This window comes from Furipterus horrens, unplaced genomic scaffold (assembly GCF_987537825.1).
Source record: "Furipterus horrens unplaced genomic scaffold, mFurHor1.1.pri manual_scaffold_5, whole genome shotgun sequence".
Taxonomy (NCBI): domain Eukaryota; kingdom Metazoa; phylum Chordata; class Mammalia; order Chiroptera; family Furipteridae; genus Furipterus; species Furipterus horrens.
In genome coordinates, this window is record NW_028327175.1 from 193974452 (window position 1) to 193993094 (window position 18643).

The 18643-nt window shown below is 37.5% G+C and overlaps 1 protein-coding gene across 1 annotated transcript in view; it reads right to left on the reverse strand.

Moving 5' to 3' along the window:
* Nucleotides 1-1541: 1541 nt before the first annotated feature.
* RAB11FIP2 (RAB11 family interacting protein 2) overlaps nucleotides 1542-18643 on the reverse strand; it is a 34169-nt gene continuing 17067 nt past the window's right edge. The window contains exons 4-5 of the mRNA XM_090278671.1: nucleotides 9019-9064; nucleotides 1542-3116 (exon numbers count right to left, since the gene is read on the reverse strand). Coding sequence (XP_090134797.1) covers nucleotides 2889-3116; nucleotides 9019-9064 — 274 coding nt within the window. The 3' untranslated portion in view covers nucleotides 1542-2888. The remainder of the gene's footprint in view (nucleotides 3117-9018; nucleotides 9065-18643) is intronic.

The window sequence follows — 18643 nt, forward strand, 5'->3', positions numbered from 1 at the left end:
GGCCCTGGTATTCAGTGAATGGAATGGAAGCCTAAGGAGAAGAACAGTACGTTCAGTATCTTCAAAACTGAGTTTTTAAGGTGGAAGGGGCACTGGTTGTAAAATAATACTATTTTTAAAATAATAGAAATAGTTTAATTACATAACAGAAGTATATTAACTTAAGCTAGGTGTGAGATAAGTATCAATTCTGTGATTTTTTTTAAACAAATCCTCTTATTGGTGGAAATATTTTTGAGCGTGCATTTTTTAAAGCATAAATAAAATCCGTTTATAAGCCTCTAGTGCTACGCATTATTTAACAAGTACATATATTTTATTTCCATTTCTAAGCTACTAACACAATATACCATTAGAATACTTTGGAAAAACAAGCAAAGGTGATCTTTTTGGCCTTTCTTCTACAACGCTAGGAAATAAAACTACTCTGCACTTCTGCCCAAATGCAGGAAACACTGATATGTTTACTGGGGAGCTGATTTTCACTTTTGGTTTTCAGTTTATTATACTGACAGACTGAAAATATATATAATACGTTGTGTTCTAAGTCATGAGTAAAACTTCATAAACGTCCAAATAGAACATTTTTAGGCAGTGATAAATGCAGATTGAGTTTTCAATAGAATTCTTGTCTTAGATTTAAAGATAAAAATATTGAGTCAGTTATAACCAAATCACTCACATATGGATAAGTCTAATTCTTAACAGTTTTTATACAAGCAAAGAATGTCTCCTTAAAAATGAATTTCCTCATAAAAAGAATAGCAGTTACTTGAACCGTACTTTTTAATGAGCTCTATTTACATAAAACATACCCCCAATACAAAACCAACATCTTGGTTCATTCTATAAAGAGCAAATTTGGCCAAAGCATATTAAAATATCTGCAAATAATCTGTCATAATAGTAAAAACACATGGACTTTGGTATTTAAAAAAAAAGTGTAAGAAGAGCTTCAATTATACTAACAACAGAAAAAACAAATACTAAGAATTTTGTAATATTTAATAAATATTAATTAAAAATGGCACCATGTTAAGAAATAATTATTAAGACTTCAAATGGGAAAATAAAATTCTACACCAGGTTTTGAGGTTTACTAAAGAAATGTATAACAAGGAAAAGATGGTAAAGCTATTTTTCCTTCTCCATGTCTTCATTTCAAAAAATTATTTTTGTATTTGGGGAAAATTTTCAGTTTCAAAATGTATGCTCTTACAGGAAAACTAAAAAACTCAGAAAATATAAACAACAAGGAATTTTAGCTTATAAACTGACTATAAGCTTGGCTAAGTATTATATGACTCTAAACATTAAAATGTGCAAAACTATCATATCTGCTTTGAATTTAACTTTCAATGAAGTCTCAGTAGAGATACATTTAGACAAAAATGCACTTCATTAAAAGGTCAAGAAATACATGTCTCCACATACAGGGGCGTTTTTCATTTCAAATTCAAGAGCAAGAGATTCAGTGTTTCATAGTAAGTATTTTGAATTTCTAAGGTAAAAAATAAGTAATTAGTAATATTTTATAACCATTGTTTTTTACTTCAAATTTCAGATTAATTTTGTACAAATATATAAAGATAATTCATAGAAGTAATCAACATTTTTTTGTGGGGGCACACTTATTTAGAAAAGCTGTCATATAATTTTGTGATAAATCAATTCTTAAAGGGTAAACAAAGAATAAAGTGTAACGTCATGCTAGTAAAGATCTGTTCTACAAACTTACTCCTCCTTTAGTAACTTATTTTGGTTCAAGACCCAAATGCAACCATCTGTTCTATTATTTATGTAACTTGAAACCAAGCCTAATGCTTTATTCCTAGAGTTTGCCCACTGCTTTGGATTATCAGGCATCAAATGATCACCTACTCCCCCTGCCCCCAAATTATCTTCAGCTTTAACTTCTTAATATTTTCTTTGCTAGTGATTTATAGGCATTCAGAATCTCAACAAAACAAATTGCATTCGCTTATCTTCTGCTTATAGCTTAAACAAAACTCCAACGTTAAGATAAAAAATGAATTCCAGAAATCCATGCTGTTGTGAAGTTAATAAAGTTACAAAAGGACCTCGGAGAATTACTTCTGGATAAAGAGCAAAACCGTGATGCAGGTGTAATATGTAGTAGCAGCTCATTCTGAAACCAAGGTTCACATGGTCAAGAGCGATCTGAAGCAACCTCTCTGTAACAAACCGTAACACTGTAGTAGCAATGGTGAGTGGGTGTGCATCAACAGAGCACACATACATTTTCAAATTAAGAATTGGCATCCTAATTTTAGAGGCAACCAGTTGTTTTTAAATGTCCTAAAAACACTTGTCTACGTGAGGTATATGCATGTATTTTATACACAAGGATATGTGAACTTATATTCACGTACTGATATATGTATATAAAATAGGAACTGGTTTTTGAAAGTAGTGTTTATAGTGAGCAGTACTCCTGGAGCTAAACTGTCTACAAATTGAACGCTGAGAAACCAACCAGTCTCGATTCTCACAATATCAACCGATGAGGAATCTGTTCCTGAGGAATAAGTCACGTACCTCTGAAGACATTTCTAGGCCTATGGGGGATTAAAGGCTGGCTCCAGCACCTGAGACCTAGGGAACTGCTTACTTACCCAGAACCTGGCCCACTTCCACTTTAAAAGTTTAAATTACTCAGCTCACTTCAAAGGTCACTCTTGATAGTCCCTGCTAATAGTAACAGGTAAAACAATTTTTCCCAACAGAGGAGAGAGCATGTCATAAAACCTGCAAGTGTTGTCTCTTTCGGTAACAAGCCTTTCCCTTTTTCTGTCCTTTTCTCTTTTTCTCTTTCTCCCCTTCTTCGCCCCCTCCCCCCCAATTATAAGCATGGTACAAGTGGCTTCCTAGCTGTTGGAGAACTTGCCAGCCTTCCTGGACGGCTCGTACGGCACCCGGAGGATGCTGGGCGTCTCCTCCATCACCCTCACCAGCAGGTTGTCAATATAGTCCTCGAGCTCCCGGATGTGGGCATCCTTCCTCCTCAGGAGCTCCTTGTGCTTCACCAGCTCCTGGAGGACCTCCTCGTAGGTCAGGCTCCGATATCCTGCGGTGGCATCAAAAGGGTTGCTGTCCTGGAACAGGACAAAGGGGGTCACTTTAGTAGATATGGTATCAGGAACAAAATCAGAATTATTTTGAACTTCAACGTTTGGTTTTTTAAAACCCCGATTGAGTTTGGCCTCCATCCTTGCCTGGAACCGGTGTGACAGTTCACAAAGTGGCGAGTCAGCTGTGTGACAAGCACTAGGCCAGGGGCACCAAAAAGCCTTTATTGTAATCGGAATTCTTCTACGATCCTTTTTTACAATGTGGATAATGTCCTAAAATAAGAAACTGACATATCACATATAGATACAATGTTCTACAACAAATATAACAAAAAATAAATAAAACTAAAGATCTCTGAGCATGAACTTGGAGGAACTACAGAAAGCTGTTGACATACACATTTGGACATCAGTTCTCATGAAATCACTTCCACTGAACTGCAGTTGAATGTTATGCCTTTGACTTTTATTGGAGATGGTTATAAGGAAGCCGCGATATCAGATCTGCTTCTTGCTACGAAATGCTGAGGGCATTCAGAATTAAATCAATGAGCTTCCTTATTTATAAGAAGCTCCCGTGGGAGTAACTTCTGCTTTAATTTAGAGGCAAACAGCTTTTCCTCCCTTGAGTAACTAGTTCATTTCCTCCTCATGGTACTAATACCTATGTACTTTATCTTATTTCTCTTTTTGCCCGGGTTATCAGGAAACTCAGAGTTCAGCCATGATAATGTTGGTATTTAGGATCAGTATATCTACATTCTTTTCCATTTCACTATTGATCTATTTTGTAAACCTTATTCTATCGATGAAAATTCTTTTCACATAAAGATAAATACAAACAAAAAAGAAAAAGGCACCGATTTAATTCATTTTCATCACAGAACATTTTAATATTAGAAGAAAAATATTCCTCAGGAATGTAATAAAAATGTCATCTATTTATAGTATATAGTAATTACGTTTTTCATTATGTAAAATATAATGGCCAAATTATAAAGCAGCATTATTAATGCCTTTTTCTACGCAGTTCTATCACTGAACTCAACAACTTAAAATGGTTTTCATCACTTTCTTTCAAAACATTTTCATCTGGCTTTAAGGAAAATAAAATAAAGTACTAAGGAAATTGGTCTTCCTCTTTCAGATTAACAGTATCTCCTCCATTCAGTGGGGGTTGGAGGATGGGGACCAATGAATGCAGAAAGGCCAGATTTCTCTCTTTTTAAAAAAAATAGGAATTAAATTTGTCATTACTCATTTTCAGACTCTACTTTAATTTGCTACGTGTCCCGAAGTTTTCATGAGTAGAGCCAAGCTGTGACTTTTTACCACCCCCTCCCCCGGGCACCAAGGCACAGATTGCCAGCACCCAAAACCGAGCTACAGTACAGATATCAACGCGTTGCTTGGGTTATCAAACTACACTTTCTTCTCCGGGACAACGAAAAGCATTCAGGGTGGAGAAACTTTTCCAGATGCAGAGAAGCCCTCGGGTGCGGCGGAGAAGATGGAGCCTGCACGAGGCAGAAAGGCTGACTGCGCACCTCAAGCAGCGGGCTGAGCTGGTCCAAAGGTGGAGACAGGGTCCCAGGCCTAGTGGTCAGACAGGTAACCAGCGGCATACGGCTGGAAAATCAGGTCAGGGTAGGGAGCAGACAGGGGCTGAAATGGGAGGTGCCACACAGACCACCAAGGATGTTCGATGCTATTATTAAGGACGTGTAGACTTATTGCTGCGGGAGACGTGAAGCCACGGAAGGTTTCCAAAGACAAGGAGGACACGATTAAAGTGAAGTTCTAGGAAAACTGAAATGGCAGCAGTGGGTCAAACCATTCGGAGGGGCTGAGATTAGCTATAAAGGGCCACTGAAATGTTACAGACAACACTTAGTAAGAGCCTCCACCAGATTAACAGAACCAATAGGAAGAAAGCTAAAGGAAGTGAGTTTAAATTCTGTAATAAATATTTTTTAAAAACTTTGTTTTAGCGTTAGAAACTGGGAACAGATACAACTTTATGTGTTGTATTACCTTTGCGCCTAAAAACATTACAGAACGTGGCTCTGCAACAATTAAAGGATAATTCTGGAGACAAGTGTGAATTTACTTTTTATTCTGTTCTCAGATCAATTAATCTTTTTTCATTTTTAAGATTAATTCTCAATACTCATACTCTCGCATGTATTTAACAGTTCATTTCATTGGTCATGCGTAGTTTAGAGACATAAACATTATTATAACTTCTTAAGCACGTTCTTATTAAATAATTATTATATTAAGCAGGTTTCTGTAGAAAAGATACGACATACAATACAGGTAAGTATATTTTTTAATTTATTAAAAATAAGCTAAAGTTTCTCAATTTCACCTAAGTAATTCTGCACAAACTTGAGACAGAAACGAACCTAGGCCTCACTTTCCTTACGTGATAAATGAGACGTTCTCCAAGATCCCTTTTAACTCTAAAATCTCCTGGTCCACATACTGATTTTTCTGAACTGCATTTTAAGAGTGGTACCATCCGTCTAATGTGATTTCATTTTTCTAATAAAACATTTAATGAAAACTAGGAATTCTTATGAGAATTGCAGGGATTAATGAAATTAAACTAAATGGGATTCATTACTGATTGACTGACTTTTAAGTTTTTCTCTTAATTTAACATAAGAATAGAATGTTTGAGTCTCTCTAATCTTAATCAAATTATACATATATGAACTGACTTTCCAAACTAATTAAATGATGACCATAGAAAATCATTTACACTGTTATATTTAACACAGCACCAGTACTACCAGATAATATAGCTAAAATAATTTTAAAATGTTTCTAAAGGCAATGAGGCTGAAAAGATGTCAAAAAAATTTTATATTGACATAGTCTAAATTTAATGCCATAATATAAATCTATTTAACAATTTAACCTCAAAATAATTGATTATTATCAATGTTTGACACTTTACAGTCATAATCTAAAAAAAACAGATACATTACTTGGCTTATTTTTTTCCCTACACAACCATCTAATCCTTACGTACAGACAGATTTCCTGAAAATACATTTCTGACCTTTTCAATAAATTTTCCATTTGTTCTTTTATGTGAAAATTTTACCCCAAATTTCTGCATCGAGTTTCTAGGCAGAAAAACATCTTAGGAACACATGTACTATAAACTATATTCTGAAAAAGAATATAATATAATTAAAAACAGTTTTATGCTTAGTTGCAGATTTTATCCCATATTTGAAAATTGTGTAGACCTTTTAATATTAGGCATAAGAGTTTTAAATTGATATTCAATAAATATATATCCCTGCTTATTGATATAATTCTAAATAAAATATAAAGATTAATATAAATTAATATATACAACAGATAATTAAAATATTTTCTGGTCACAAAAAATTATTCTGCTTGAAGAGGGAAACTCTCAGGCAAATACAAAAATTGATTATTTTTTGAAGAGATAGTTTTAATACTATTATTGGAAAAACTTCTAAAAGTGAGATATTTCCAAACTGGTAAAGACTCAAATAACCTACAGTGGAATTCCTAAGTACTCAATATTTTTTTCTCTAGCACTTTAGATAGCACATATGTTTTTAAGATGTCTTCCTATATTGAAATGTGATGTAAATTTTTCTTCACTCTTCCCCTTCCACAACCAATCCTTTTTCATTCACACCCAACCTCTGTTACGAATTTTCATATGAATATATAAGAAATTAGGGATTGCCTGAGAGAATAATATAATTATTACATGAAGTTTTTAAATCAGAATTCTAAATAACAGTTGTGCAAAAGACTTTGAGAATTGCTAGTGATCTGTTTCTGCTTTACACACAGTCTAGTCTTTTAAATTAGGAAATGCGTATGTTTTTTTACAATATTTAAATTTGAACAAAAGCAAATTATCAGGACTCAAAATAACTGAAGATTTAAAGAAAGGTTGTCCTGGTAACCAAATGTTGGTGAGATAGTAAATGACATTAAAGGCAACTAGAGAAGAGAGAGAGACAGAGAGAGGGAGAGAAGGAGAAAGGGAAGGGGGGGGAGAGAGAGAGAGAGAGGGTAAGAGAGAGAGAGGGGGAGAGAGAAAGAGAGAGAGGCGGGGGAAGATGAAGGCCTGGCATTCTCTGATCATCTCATTATTGTTCTAATGAGGAACTTTGCTCTGGGAATATCATCTCAGCTACTTTCACATCTTTTGTCCCACTCCCTTCATCTCCCTTTCAGTTCTTAATTAGGCCTTAAAGAGCTCACACTGCCCTTTCAACTGGCTACTGCTCCTGTTTAAACACTGCGCTTTCACCGACAGGTGTTGGCACTAGCATATAAGACATACAAACTTAATTACAAAATACTATGTCCAGAAGGGGAAAAAAATAACTTGGTGGATGGCGATTATTGGAGAACTTAATGTAAATTACTTCAAACATCTTATAATCTTCAACATAAAAGTCTTTCAAATACTTTTCCTCCAAAACGATCAGTGTGAGGATGAGCTTTCTCCTCTTAATTGTATCTTGCAGTAAATTAACAACACCTAGTAATTCTTTAACTGTCATTTAGAATAGTTAGTATTCCGGAGAAAAATAATCACACATCAAGGATTCTTTTATCACCTTTAAATCCTTTAACTAAAACAATTTTCACATTTTATTTCTTTAAAGAATTCTAAGGATGCTTTTACAGAAATAAATCACAAGATTTGGAAAAGTACATTTACAAGCACATAGAAATTGTAATTAAGGTTACTTAATAAACAATTGCTGCACATTAAATCGATGTTTTGATGTTGCATTTTGTTTGAGATTAGGTAATCGCCTGATAGAATTCATTTTACTATCTGATCAAAGGCTGACTTCATATATTCTGACATTTCTCGCCAGACTGCCATATTATAAAGACTTGAGTATTTATGAAACGTAAAAACTTAGAAACCATTTACATAAAACAGCAAAAACTCAATACAAAGTCCTCTACTTCAATAATGTTTTCTACAATTTTAAAGAAATAACTACAGTTAGAATGCTTTATACCCCACCATGGTTTCTCCTGGGCATAGCTCATTATAGAAAATTGTGACATGTTATTGCTTTAAAAATTTCTTATTATACATCTGGATCACACACATTAAGGGCCGATGGTTCAAACAGCAACTGCTAGCATTTTGGAATAAAAGGTTTCATTTCTGTTATTCAGTGAGAATTTAGTTTTCTACCAAAAACATGTGCCCATATTTTTGGTAAAGTAACCTCTTCCCTAGATTTAATATATTTAGAATTGACCGAAGATGCAATGGAACTCTGAACAGAGATACAAAACTGGATTTCAAATAACAGTAAGATAAAGTTGAGATATCTGACTAATCCTTGCCAAAGATGTGAGTTAATTTAGCTGGTGGATAGCAAGCCTGTTAATATATTTGGTTTTGCTCCGAGTAGGAAGGGTCTTTCCAATATTTTCCTGATTAACTGGATCTCTTGCCAGGATGCTTTTCCTATTGTTGAATGTTATGAAACAGTTTTATTCTTTCTCCAATCTTTGTCTCAATAACAAAACAAAAAAAAGGGTCTTCTCCTCGTGCTCTTATTTCATAACTGTAATTTTGACCTTGACATACAGCTTTCATATTAATTATAAAAGTCTGCAAATGAAATGTGTAAAATCTAAGCAGGCTTCAATTATAATTACAGTTACCCAAACTTCCAGAAACTGTACAGAAGTCTCACCCTATCATATTAAAAATAAAGATTAATTTTTACTTTTCTTCTTTCTCCTCAAAGCATCACACTGAGCTCTAATATGCAGCTAACTGGGGGATTCGAGGAGGTGGAGGCCTTTTTAGCAACACCTGCCTGGCAGAAGGTTGGCCTGTGGTTTGCTTTCGGGTTATTCTCTAAACTCCTCTGCAACTTACCGGGATTTTCCTGAGGTCTTCACCGCTTGTCGGGTTCACATGAAAACTGAGCAATAAAAGACAAACAGAAATGTTAAAAATGGATCATAGTCCACTTGGGAGGAAACATAAAAACAGAACATTTTTAACCAACATTTCAGTAACAATTTCTAAAGTCCTAAATCACTCAGATGAGTGAAATTTCATCCAGGATGTAGAAGAAAATCAATATTTATTCAATATTCTAGAGCTACTACAATTTTAAACTGAAGGAAAACTCCTCAGTTATCAGAACTGAAAAATTGTACCTCTAAATACTTAGTTTCCAAATACCTTTAAACATAAGCGTTTTACCCAGTGAGCTATTTTATAGAAACTAAACTTTGTAACATTACTATTCATTTTACATGCACACACTCACCTTCTTCCTCCTGATAAAAACGGAGAATTAAATAAATGTAGTTTGGAAAGACTGTAGCATAAAGGAGTTAAATTCTAAAGGTATTAGAAAAATTATCTTTTAAACAGCAACCTACCACAATGGTAGGAACCATCTCTATAATTAATGTGATTTCTAAGTAGCTGGTCTTCAAAATTCAAACACCCAAATAAACCAAAAAAAAAAGGGTTTCCTCTATACGGAGTAAGAAAACATCACAGCTGAGAGCTATAATCATTTTCTTCTCTGAAACGTGTCCATTAGGAAGGGGACTGCAACCAAAAGAAGCTCAACTTCAAAGCCATCTGATGAGTAAATATTTCATCGGTGCTATTCAAGTTTAATTTTTACCCTGCACTTAACAGTATTAGCCATTATAACTTCTACAGAGCATTACTGTCCTATGAACCATTTCAGACCTCCTCCAAAAAGACTTAACAATTATATATGTATATTTTTACATTACCTGTGCTTTATCAGCTAAATAATTGGAATCCTTTGAAGAAATGCACTTTTAAAAGTTCTGACTGTGCACACAAAAAGTCTGGACGTTAGCTACCATGTCTGGAAAATAATCTGTTATTACAGGTACATGTCCCAGGCTGCAAATCTGCGGAGCATACATGCCATGTCCAACCACCTCAAAAGAATCGCTCTCATGTCCAAGGTTTCATGTGTTATGACTAAGATCCGTAGTGCTAGCTTCCTGAACTGGGGGCTGACCTTGTCTAGCCAGGACTCCTATGCACACAGTTAGTATTTCAGCACAGCTGGGTGACAAGGCAGAAAAGATTGAAACATGTTTTAAATACCTACAATGCACCATTTACAGACAGAGGCAGCTGGCACACCTTCCCATTTCCTGGACGTCACTGTTTTTACTGTGTTCTGCATGGTCCCAGACTAGATCACTGGGCCAGCAGTCTCAAGATGAGCCTGACAAAAGGAGTGGCTTAAAAGAAAACAACAAAACCAAAATCCAAAGGACATTATCACGGAGTACACCTCGGCCTGCTAACACATGCAGTTCCCATCCTCCCGGGTTTTCAATCCAAGGCGCCCAACGTCAGGGTCCAATGGGACCAATCTCTCCGTTCACCGCCAGCTCACAGCACGTGATCTTCCAGTAGGTCAAGAAACACATCCTGCGGGATCCCCCTCCACCTGACTGGGGTAAACTCTGGAACGAGTGGCTGACATTGAGGCTGCACAGTACACCATGATGGTTACAAGCAGGGAAGGGACTGAGGGCCCTGGTACCAGGAGGTGTGAGTTCAAATCCCAGTTCTGCCCTAAACTTGCTGTGCGACCTTGAGCAAATTACTTAACTCTGACTGTCTGGGTTCCTTCATCTGTAAAATGGGGATGGCAACAGTATCTACCATATAGGACGACTGTGAACATGTAAAACACTTAGCGCTGTGACTGGCAGAGAGCACATGTTCAATAACTTATTTTATTTAATAAACATTTAGATAGTTCTTAGACTGTGTCAGATACTGTTCTAAGCATTTTCCCCAAATTAACTCATTCAATCTTTATAACCCTTGAAATAGGTACGATCTTCATTCTCAAAATAAGGAAATGAAGAGCCATAAAGCGGCACAGTAACTTGCATGTGGCCCACAGCTGGTAATGGTGGAGGTGCCTGGCTCTAGCACCTGCCCTCCAGCCTGTGACACGCAGCCCTTGCCCCGGTCCCTGCGCTCCGTGAGCATGGCAGGCACTGTGAACATATGGGACACACGGATTCATCAGCAAGTGCACCTCAGCTCACGGGGGACAAGCACACGGTCCAGCCGTACTCGGGGGAGGTCGGGGACAACGCTCTGGAAGGTGACATTTTCCGACCACTTGGTGGAAAGAACTGCTCTGCCACAGCAATTGGTCAAGGAAAAGTAGAATTCTCCGTGACACGAAGGATCAGTTGGCAGGCCAGACACAGATGACTCTGAAGATGCAGGGCATGGCCAGGGGGCTGCCTGGCAGCAGTGTTACCGCTGGACACCAGACCCTGGAACACGGGCAGCAGTGGGGAAGTGGCCCTTGAAGGGTTTTGATGCCAAGATGAGGGTCTTCAACCCAATCCACAGAGCAACAGGCACTTTTTTACACTTTTAGTCTTCTTTCATAAATGTTAAACTTTCCGTGTGCAGTAGCACAATCCATTCCATCACATCCTTGAAGAATAAACAATATTATGATTGCGTACATTTCATTACGTCTCAGGAAGAAATTATTGAACTATGAAATAGAAATGCTAGTATTATATTATGTTGATAAGGGATTTTCAGAAACAGACATTGAGGACAAAGATTTTATCAAAGTCATAAAAGTAATGCTAAAGTGAAACTCGGCGACAACCTGAAACGTGTCCCAGAATCCTTTAGAAAGATGAAATTGAAAAGGTGGCAGCAGTAAGGGTTTAAAAGTGCGGCGGGAAGCAGCAAAGCCCCACGAGTCCCATCCTATCTGAATGAAATCGGAGCCCTCTGACACTCTGCAGTGACAGGGCCATTGTACGGGGCATTGTCTAAATCTAAAGGCAGAACCCCTCCCTCCTGCCGCTTTCTAGTCACACACTGACGTGTCAAACACATGACAGACTCACTCATTCATGGCTGCTTTTTGATCTGTCCTTAAGGGGGAAGAAAGAGTTAACTGAACTGGATTGAATTAGCTTGGGGAAAAATAAAATGTCTCTATCCAAGTGTGGCACCAATTTGGGATATCTTTTCCTTTGGACTGCTCCTCACGTCACACGAGATATTGAATAATACAGTCTGACTGCTCAACTGAGCTGCTGACAGGTGAAGGAACATAGTGTTTCTAATCAGGTAGAAAATGAACTTAGACATGTTCTCATTGAAAAGAAGTTTATATAAATTTAAACTTCAGAATTAAGAAAGAATTATTTTCGAAATCAGAACTGAAAAGAGTTTGGGGGTAGCAAGAACTTTTAAAGTAACTATTAAGCTGATACAAATATTTTAAATTCATATTTTAAAAAGTTTTTTAAATGGAAAAAAGGCTTTACCTTAACATTCTAAAGTTTTTAAGTAAAAGCTTATTTTTTTACTGTGATATTCCAAGTTTAAATAATTTTTCTAAGTAAACTCATTTTAAATTTTGAAATGAACAGCACTCAAATATATTTTAAGGAATCATTAGTATCTCTCCTATAACATCTCTTATAATTTTGTAGAATGAATATCGAGTAAAGATTAAATTAACTGGTGAGAACTTGAAACTGCCGTTTCACTTTTGCTATGGACTAGTCTTCCATAGACAGGTCAGAAAAGCAAACCAATCCTACAGAGTGATAAAACAGACCACTGCAGAAATCACTAATGCATTTAGCAATCATCAGTTTTTTTCTCTGTCCTTCTTTGTCTCTTTTTAAAATATAAATAGATCCTTTTGGAGAAAGAATACCTAAGACTGGGAAGGGACTAATAATGAGAGTAAAAAAAAGTATGAAGTGCTTGTCAAGATAAAAATAAAAACCCACAGAAGAACAAAGATCTATTAAAACTGCTTAACTAACTGTCTTGTTATCATAAGACAGTGCAAACTGGGCAAACTCTTGCTCTAGGATTTTAAGTCTTTCAATAAGAAAGACGTTGAAAGCTCTTTTGAAGGCATTTAAAAAGTATTATTACATCTTCCATAATATCTCTTTCTAGGCCCCATTAGTGCTAAAATCATGAAGGTTAGTCCGTTCTGGCCTACGACCTGATCCATTTTGTATTTAATAAGTGAATCCAAGTTCTTTGACACCTCCCACCTGGCCGGGGGGACCACAAGGGAAAGGAGCAGGTAGCAGCGGAGCGACGTCCTTAAGCCCCATTCATTCCTTATTGTGTATGGGGAATACGTATAACTTTAACCTATCACAGAAGAACTTCTGACATTAATTATGTTCAAAGGGGAGTATCCCATTGATCTTCTTGTTTCACGGAGAGAGGGGGCTCTAGAGACCTGGGGCTTCGCCTTGGTGACAAACGTAGCTGGGAGGAGGGGTATAAACAGAACTGTAACATAACATAACAAAACCTTTAATGAGTCTGAAAAGGGGGGGAATGTTCCATTTACAGTAAAGCAAGGAAAGAAAGAAAAAAGAAACTAGGCCAACAACTGATATTTATTGGACTTTACATGGTACGTACCAGGTGCCTTGCTGTGCGTTTTAACTCAACTCAATCCTTGTAACAATCCTAGAAGGTGAGTGTTGTTTTTATTTCCATTTACAGAAGAGGAAACAGACACAGAGGACTTCAGAAGCTTAAATGCAGTGACTAAGTGAGTCAGTCAAAGAGAGGCAGCCCAACTCCACGGCCCAAGCTCTTAGCCACAAACTACTTCTTCCGCCCAGATGCTCCCAACTGCCCCGTCCAGTCCTCCTGTGGGCTGGTCCCAAGGAGTTCAGTACAATTTCCTAGGAATTCTTCCAATCAGAAATGACTGCGGAAAGTCCAAGACTCAGCTAACCTCACAGAGGCAGAATAAAGGCTGAAAAGCAACAGGTTTTGAAAGAGCAGTGCCATTATTTTGGTTGCTCCTCCTGCTCCCTCCCTTCTTCCCAAGGGGTAGGTGTATCACCTAGGCCCCCTTCCCATGGCTTCTGTTTATGCTCAGCAGGAAGGGGAGACAGGATAGTTACTGAGCCCCCATCCTGCTCTCCTCTGCGCCTCCCCATTGGGGCCCAGCTTTAGCAGTAGCTTCTCTACAAACAGCCAAGCTGCAGCTACAGCTGTTCCTTCACAACTAAGCGTGGCAGTCCCCTCTAGACACTGCTGGTCCCCAGCGCTACACTATCCCTCCTAGGCACCCACCACCCTTGCCACCCCTCTGTAAACAGTCTCTTTATTAAACTTTCTTCAATTATCCATTTTAAGTGTATCGTGTGCTGGGACTCTCAACTGATACAAGTATATATAATAAATGCTCCAAACTATTCCCTTAATAATTTAAAACCATTCAGGACAAATGTTTATTATATTTATCTCATAAAAAGAATGAAGGGAGAACCAAAGAAAATATATCATAATTATTCACATCAATTATCTACACTTTCCTTTTGTCTTCAATTTCTGGCTGAAGCTCCATAACTAGTTTTTTTTTAACACTGTTTTTTTTTTTTTTCCTTTCCAAAACAGACATAGTCTCTCCTACTTTGTAAATAATTCACTGCTAGCCAGAAAAAGAGTTCCTGGCCTCCATTTAACAACTCCACACTCAATGAGCTAGAGTAGCATATGTTCAAAATTATTTTCAATTTAGAATTGATTAAAGACTGCTCCTGAAGTTTTGAAATGGTACAATTGCTTAAAGTGACGTGGATTTGGATAATACCACCTCATATTTATATACTGCCTTACAATTTGCAACAGTTTCACAAACAGAATTTCTCTAAACATGTTTCCAGAGGAATAGTAATCAATAAGCTTTTATAATACTATAAAGGTGGACACATGTCATGATATATTTGTCAAAACTCATAGAACATACAAGAACCCTAATGTAAACTGTGGACTTTGTATGATTATGATGTGTCAATACAGGCCCATCAATGGTGACAAATGCACCCTCTAGTGTGGGATGCTGACAATGGGGGAGGCTATGCATGCGTGGGAGCAGAAATATATGGGAAATCTCTGTACCTTCCGCTCAATTTTGCTGTGACCTAAAACTGTTCTAAAAATTTCTTTTTTTTGAAGTTTGCCTTTTGTGTATCTTAATCCCTGGATTCCCTGCCCCTTTCCTCTGTAAACTACTTGAAAGAAGGAATATTTTCCTGATCTTTTCATTCCTAGCATGTGACAGTACTTAGAGCCCCATGGCAGATGCTTAACAAATGTATGTTGAATGAATTAATAGCCAGTGCTTAGTAAAAATTTGTAAAAACTGAACTAATAGTTGACTTAGTAAATCAATAGTAGGGCGATACAAGTTTCAACAGTAAGACATAAAGTCCTGAAACAGGAGAGGGAATCATTTTTTTCTAAATGATAAAGATTACTTATATCTAGGCCTAATAGGATATTAATGGAACTTTTTCAGCTCTTTTTAAAATAGGAAGAATTACTGTGATACAACTGCCAATAGGAATTGAAATAAGTTTCAAGTTGGTGTCTTCCAATAAACTCAATTCAACTAGGTGGTTTATCTGTTTCACCAACCAGGTCTACCAGTTTAGATATCTAACCACAATACAGATTAACTTGAGATTTTCCTGGAAAATACTAATAGCATTTTTACATAGAAGTTCAGTAGAGATTAAAGACATTAAAGGAGTTTAAAGACATGTTCTTTAATGATCTTCTTCATGAAAACCCAAATAAATGATGTGTCCAAAGAGAATTTCCACTAGCAAACACAACCTTTAGCACGTTTCACTTAGGCTTCTTACTCATGCAGATAGGGCTTAAGAGGCAAGGAGCAACTCCATATTGCTTTTTCCCCCCCTTTCTCTTCTTTTGGGGGGTGGGTGGAGCAGTCAGTACCAAGTCAAATTAATGGTTTATAGATTAAAATACTACATTCTCTCTCGGGACTGGGCAAGCACACTAAATGCATAAATGGCAAAACAGAACCTAATACAATATGTCTACGGGGATTAACAGTAATTTACTTATTAACATTCTCACAGGGTAACTCTCACGAGATCTCACAGGCAAGACAATTAAAAACTGTGGTCAGTGACACCAAAGAGCACGAAGAGCAAATTCAGACATAGCTGCTTTCCTATCATAAATAGTAATAAATGTACTGTTGAAAAAGTCCTAAAAACGGAATGATTTAAAGATATTTATGAAATTAAGGCATGTTTCACCTAGAATATTACATTCAGTCAAGTCTGACTTACTGTTCTCTCCTTGAGAATAGAAGAAATACTTTAAATATAGTCAATCATTAGGGCTTCTTAGTCAAGATGGCAGCACAGGCAGACACGGCTCACCTCTTCACACAACCACATCAAAATTACAACTAAAATATAGAACCACCATCATTCGGAACCTTCAGAAACTGAGTTAAATGAAAGTCTGACAACTATGGAATTAAAGAAACCACACCCATCCAGACTGGCAGGAGCGACACAGATGTGAAATGGGCTGGGCCCACTCCCGCGTGTGGTGGATAAAAATTCGGAAGGGATATCTCGGGAGTGAGGAGTCCTAGCCCCACACCAGGCCACCCAGCCCAGGGTTCCAGTGCCAGGAAGGTAAGTCCCCACAACTTCTGGCTGCAAAGACCAGTGGGGATTGAGTCAGTGTAAGGAACTGCTGGAGCCCCAAGAAGTTGGGAGGGGGAAGGGGGAGATATGGGGAAAAGGTGCAGGGATCAAGAAGCATAATTGGTTGGTATAAAATATACAGGCGGATGTTAAGAATAGTATAGGAAAGGGTGAAGCCAAAGAACTTACAGGCATAACCCATGGACATGAACTAAGAGGAAAGGTATTACTTAAGGGAAGGGGGGTACCAGGAAGAGGGAGACAAAGGGGGAAAAAGTTGGGACAACTGTCACAGCATAATCAATATAATATACTTAAAAAAAAAGAACCCACATACAAATTCATCTACTTAGACTCACTCCCTTTGAGCTCCAGCACCAGGGTAGCAGCTTGAGAGGCACCAGTGGCATAAAGGGAGGAACTGAAGTGTCTGGCATCAAGGTGAGCAGAGGCTACTGTCCCTTTTCTAAACCCCACCCCCACACCCCCACTCTACAGAGCCAGCAAGCTGGTGCCACATCTGAGACTCCATCAACCTGGATAACACTGTTTGAACTCCTTGAAGATCCCCAGAGACTCCGCCCCACCCAACTTAAAAGCCCACCCAAGCTTCCCAGGTTATCAAACCACACCGTAAAATCCTTGGGTGGAAGAAGTTAACTAGAGCCTCTGAATCAAATATTAGATTTTTCTCAGAATGATTTCAATTTTTAATTTATTTTGGGCATTTTATGTCTTTGAAAAGAAAAAAAAAAAAAAAAAAACAGAGATGAAACCCATACAAAATCTGTGATTAACCCGAACGTCCCCATTCCCATACCAGGCTCCGTAACAAGGGGGTCGCAAGGCAGAGCTACTGCAGAGCACTCCCCTCGCGGGCTCCCTGGTAGCCTGCAGCAGCAAGCACCCTTCCTGGGGAAATGATGGACAGGGGAGAAGAGCCCCACGACTCCAACCGGAAAGAAAGCAGTAAAAGGACTATGGAGCTATTAAAGAGCTGGTAAGAGTTCACAGACACTATTTAGAAAAGCTCCCTTCAAAACGCATCTCACAAGTTGAATGTTTTCCTGCTATTCACTAAAACAACTATCTCTCGTGACCATCCCCAACTTATCAAATCACGTTCAATGGTCAAGAACAAGCTCAAAGGCCTCTTTTTACAGAGGCGCGTCCCAAACTCCATCAAACTGCTCCCACCTCGCCACAGCAACATGTCAACACGGTCCCCTCAGCCTGGATTGCGGGTCACCGCTCACATGCCCCCTGCCCAGCTTGTGTGGCTGCCAGTGCTCTACGAATCACTTCTCCAGCCCACACCCTGACCCTGTCCTGGTAGAGCTCTACGTACACGTTTGCTAGAAAAACTTTTCTGGCAATGTGAATTAAGTTTTATTCTAGGCCTAGCTCATATGTGTGATTGCTATTTAAGCAGTATTAGCACTTTTATCAGAAGGAGTTCTAGGCTTAAAAAGATACATAAAATACATAGAAACACTGTATTTGATGTATAATATTTAATAGTAATACATGTTTCTATATTTTAATATTTATACAATTACATTGTATCATAATTATGTAATATAATACTATATTACATTTAACACATAAAATCAAAGAACAATAATTTATCCTTAAAATCTAAGTTCAAGAAGACAAATGTCAAATGTCTGGATCCTAACATTTGCCCAAAAGAAAAATCATGTCATAATCAAGTTAATTGCTTCATTTTCTATTGCCAGCAGCTATTTAAAACACCCTGGCCACAGGTTACACTACCACCATGTAGTAAATATATAAAAACAGTATCTGTTTTCCAAAAGTTGAACCTTTATTGTCATAAAAAATCATCATCATCATCACAGGTAACATGGTCATAGTGGACCAAAAGGAAATGTTGTAAACACAGAAGCAGGAGGTCCAGAAAACCGTGTCCACAGAAGAAAGAGAAGTCATTCTCTTAGTGAGAAACT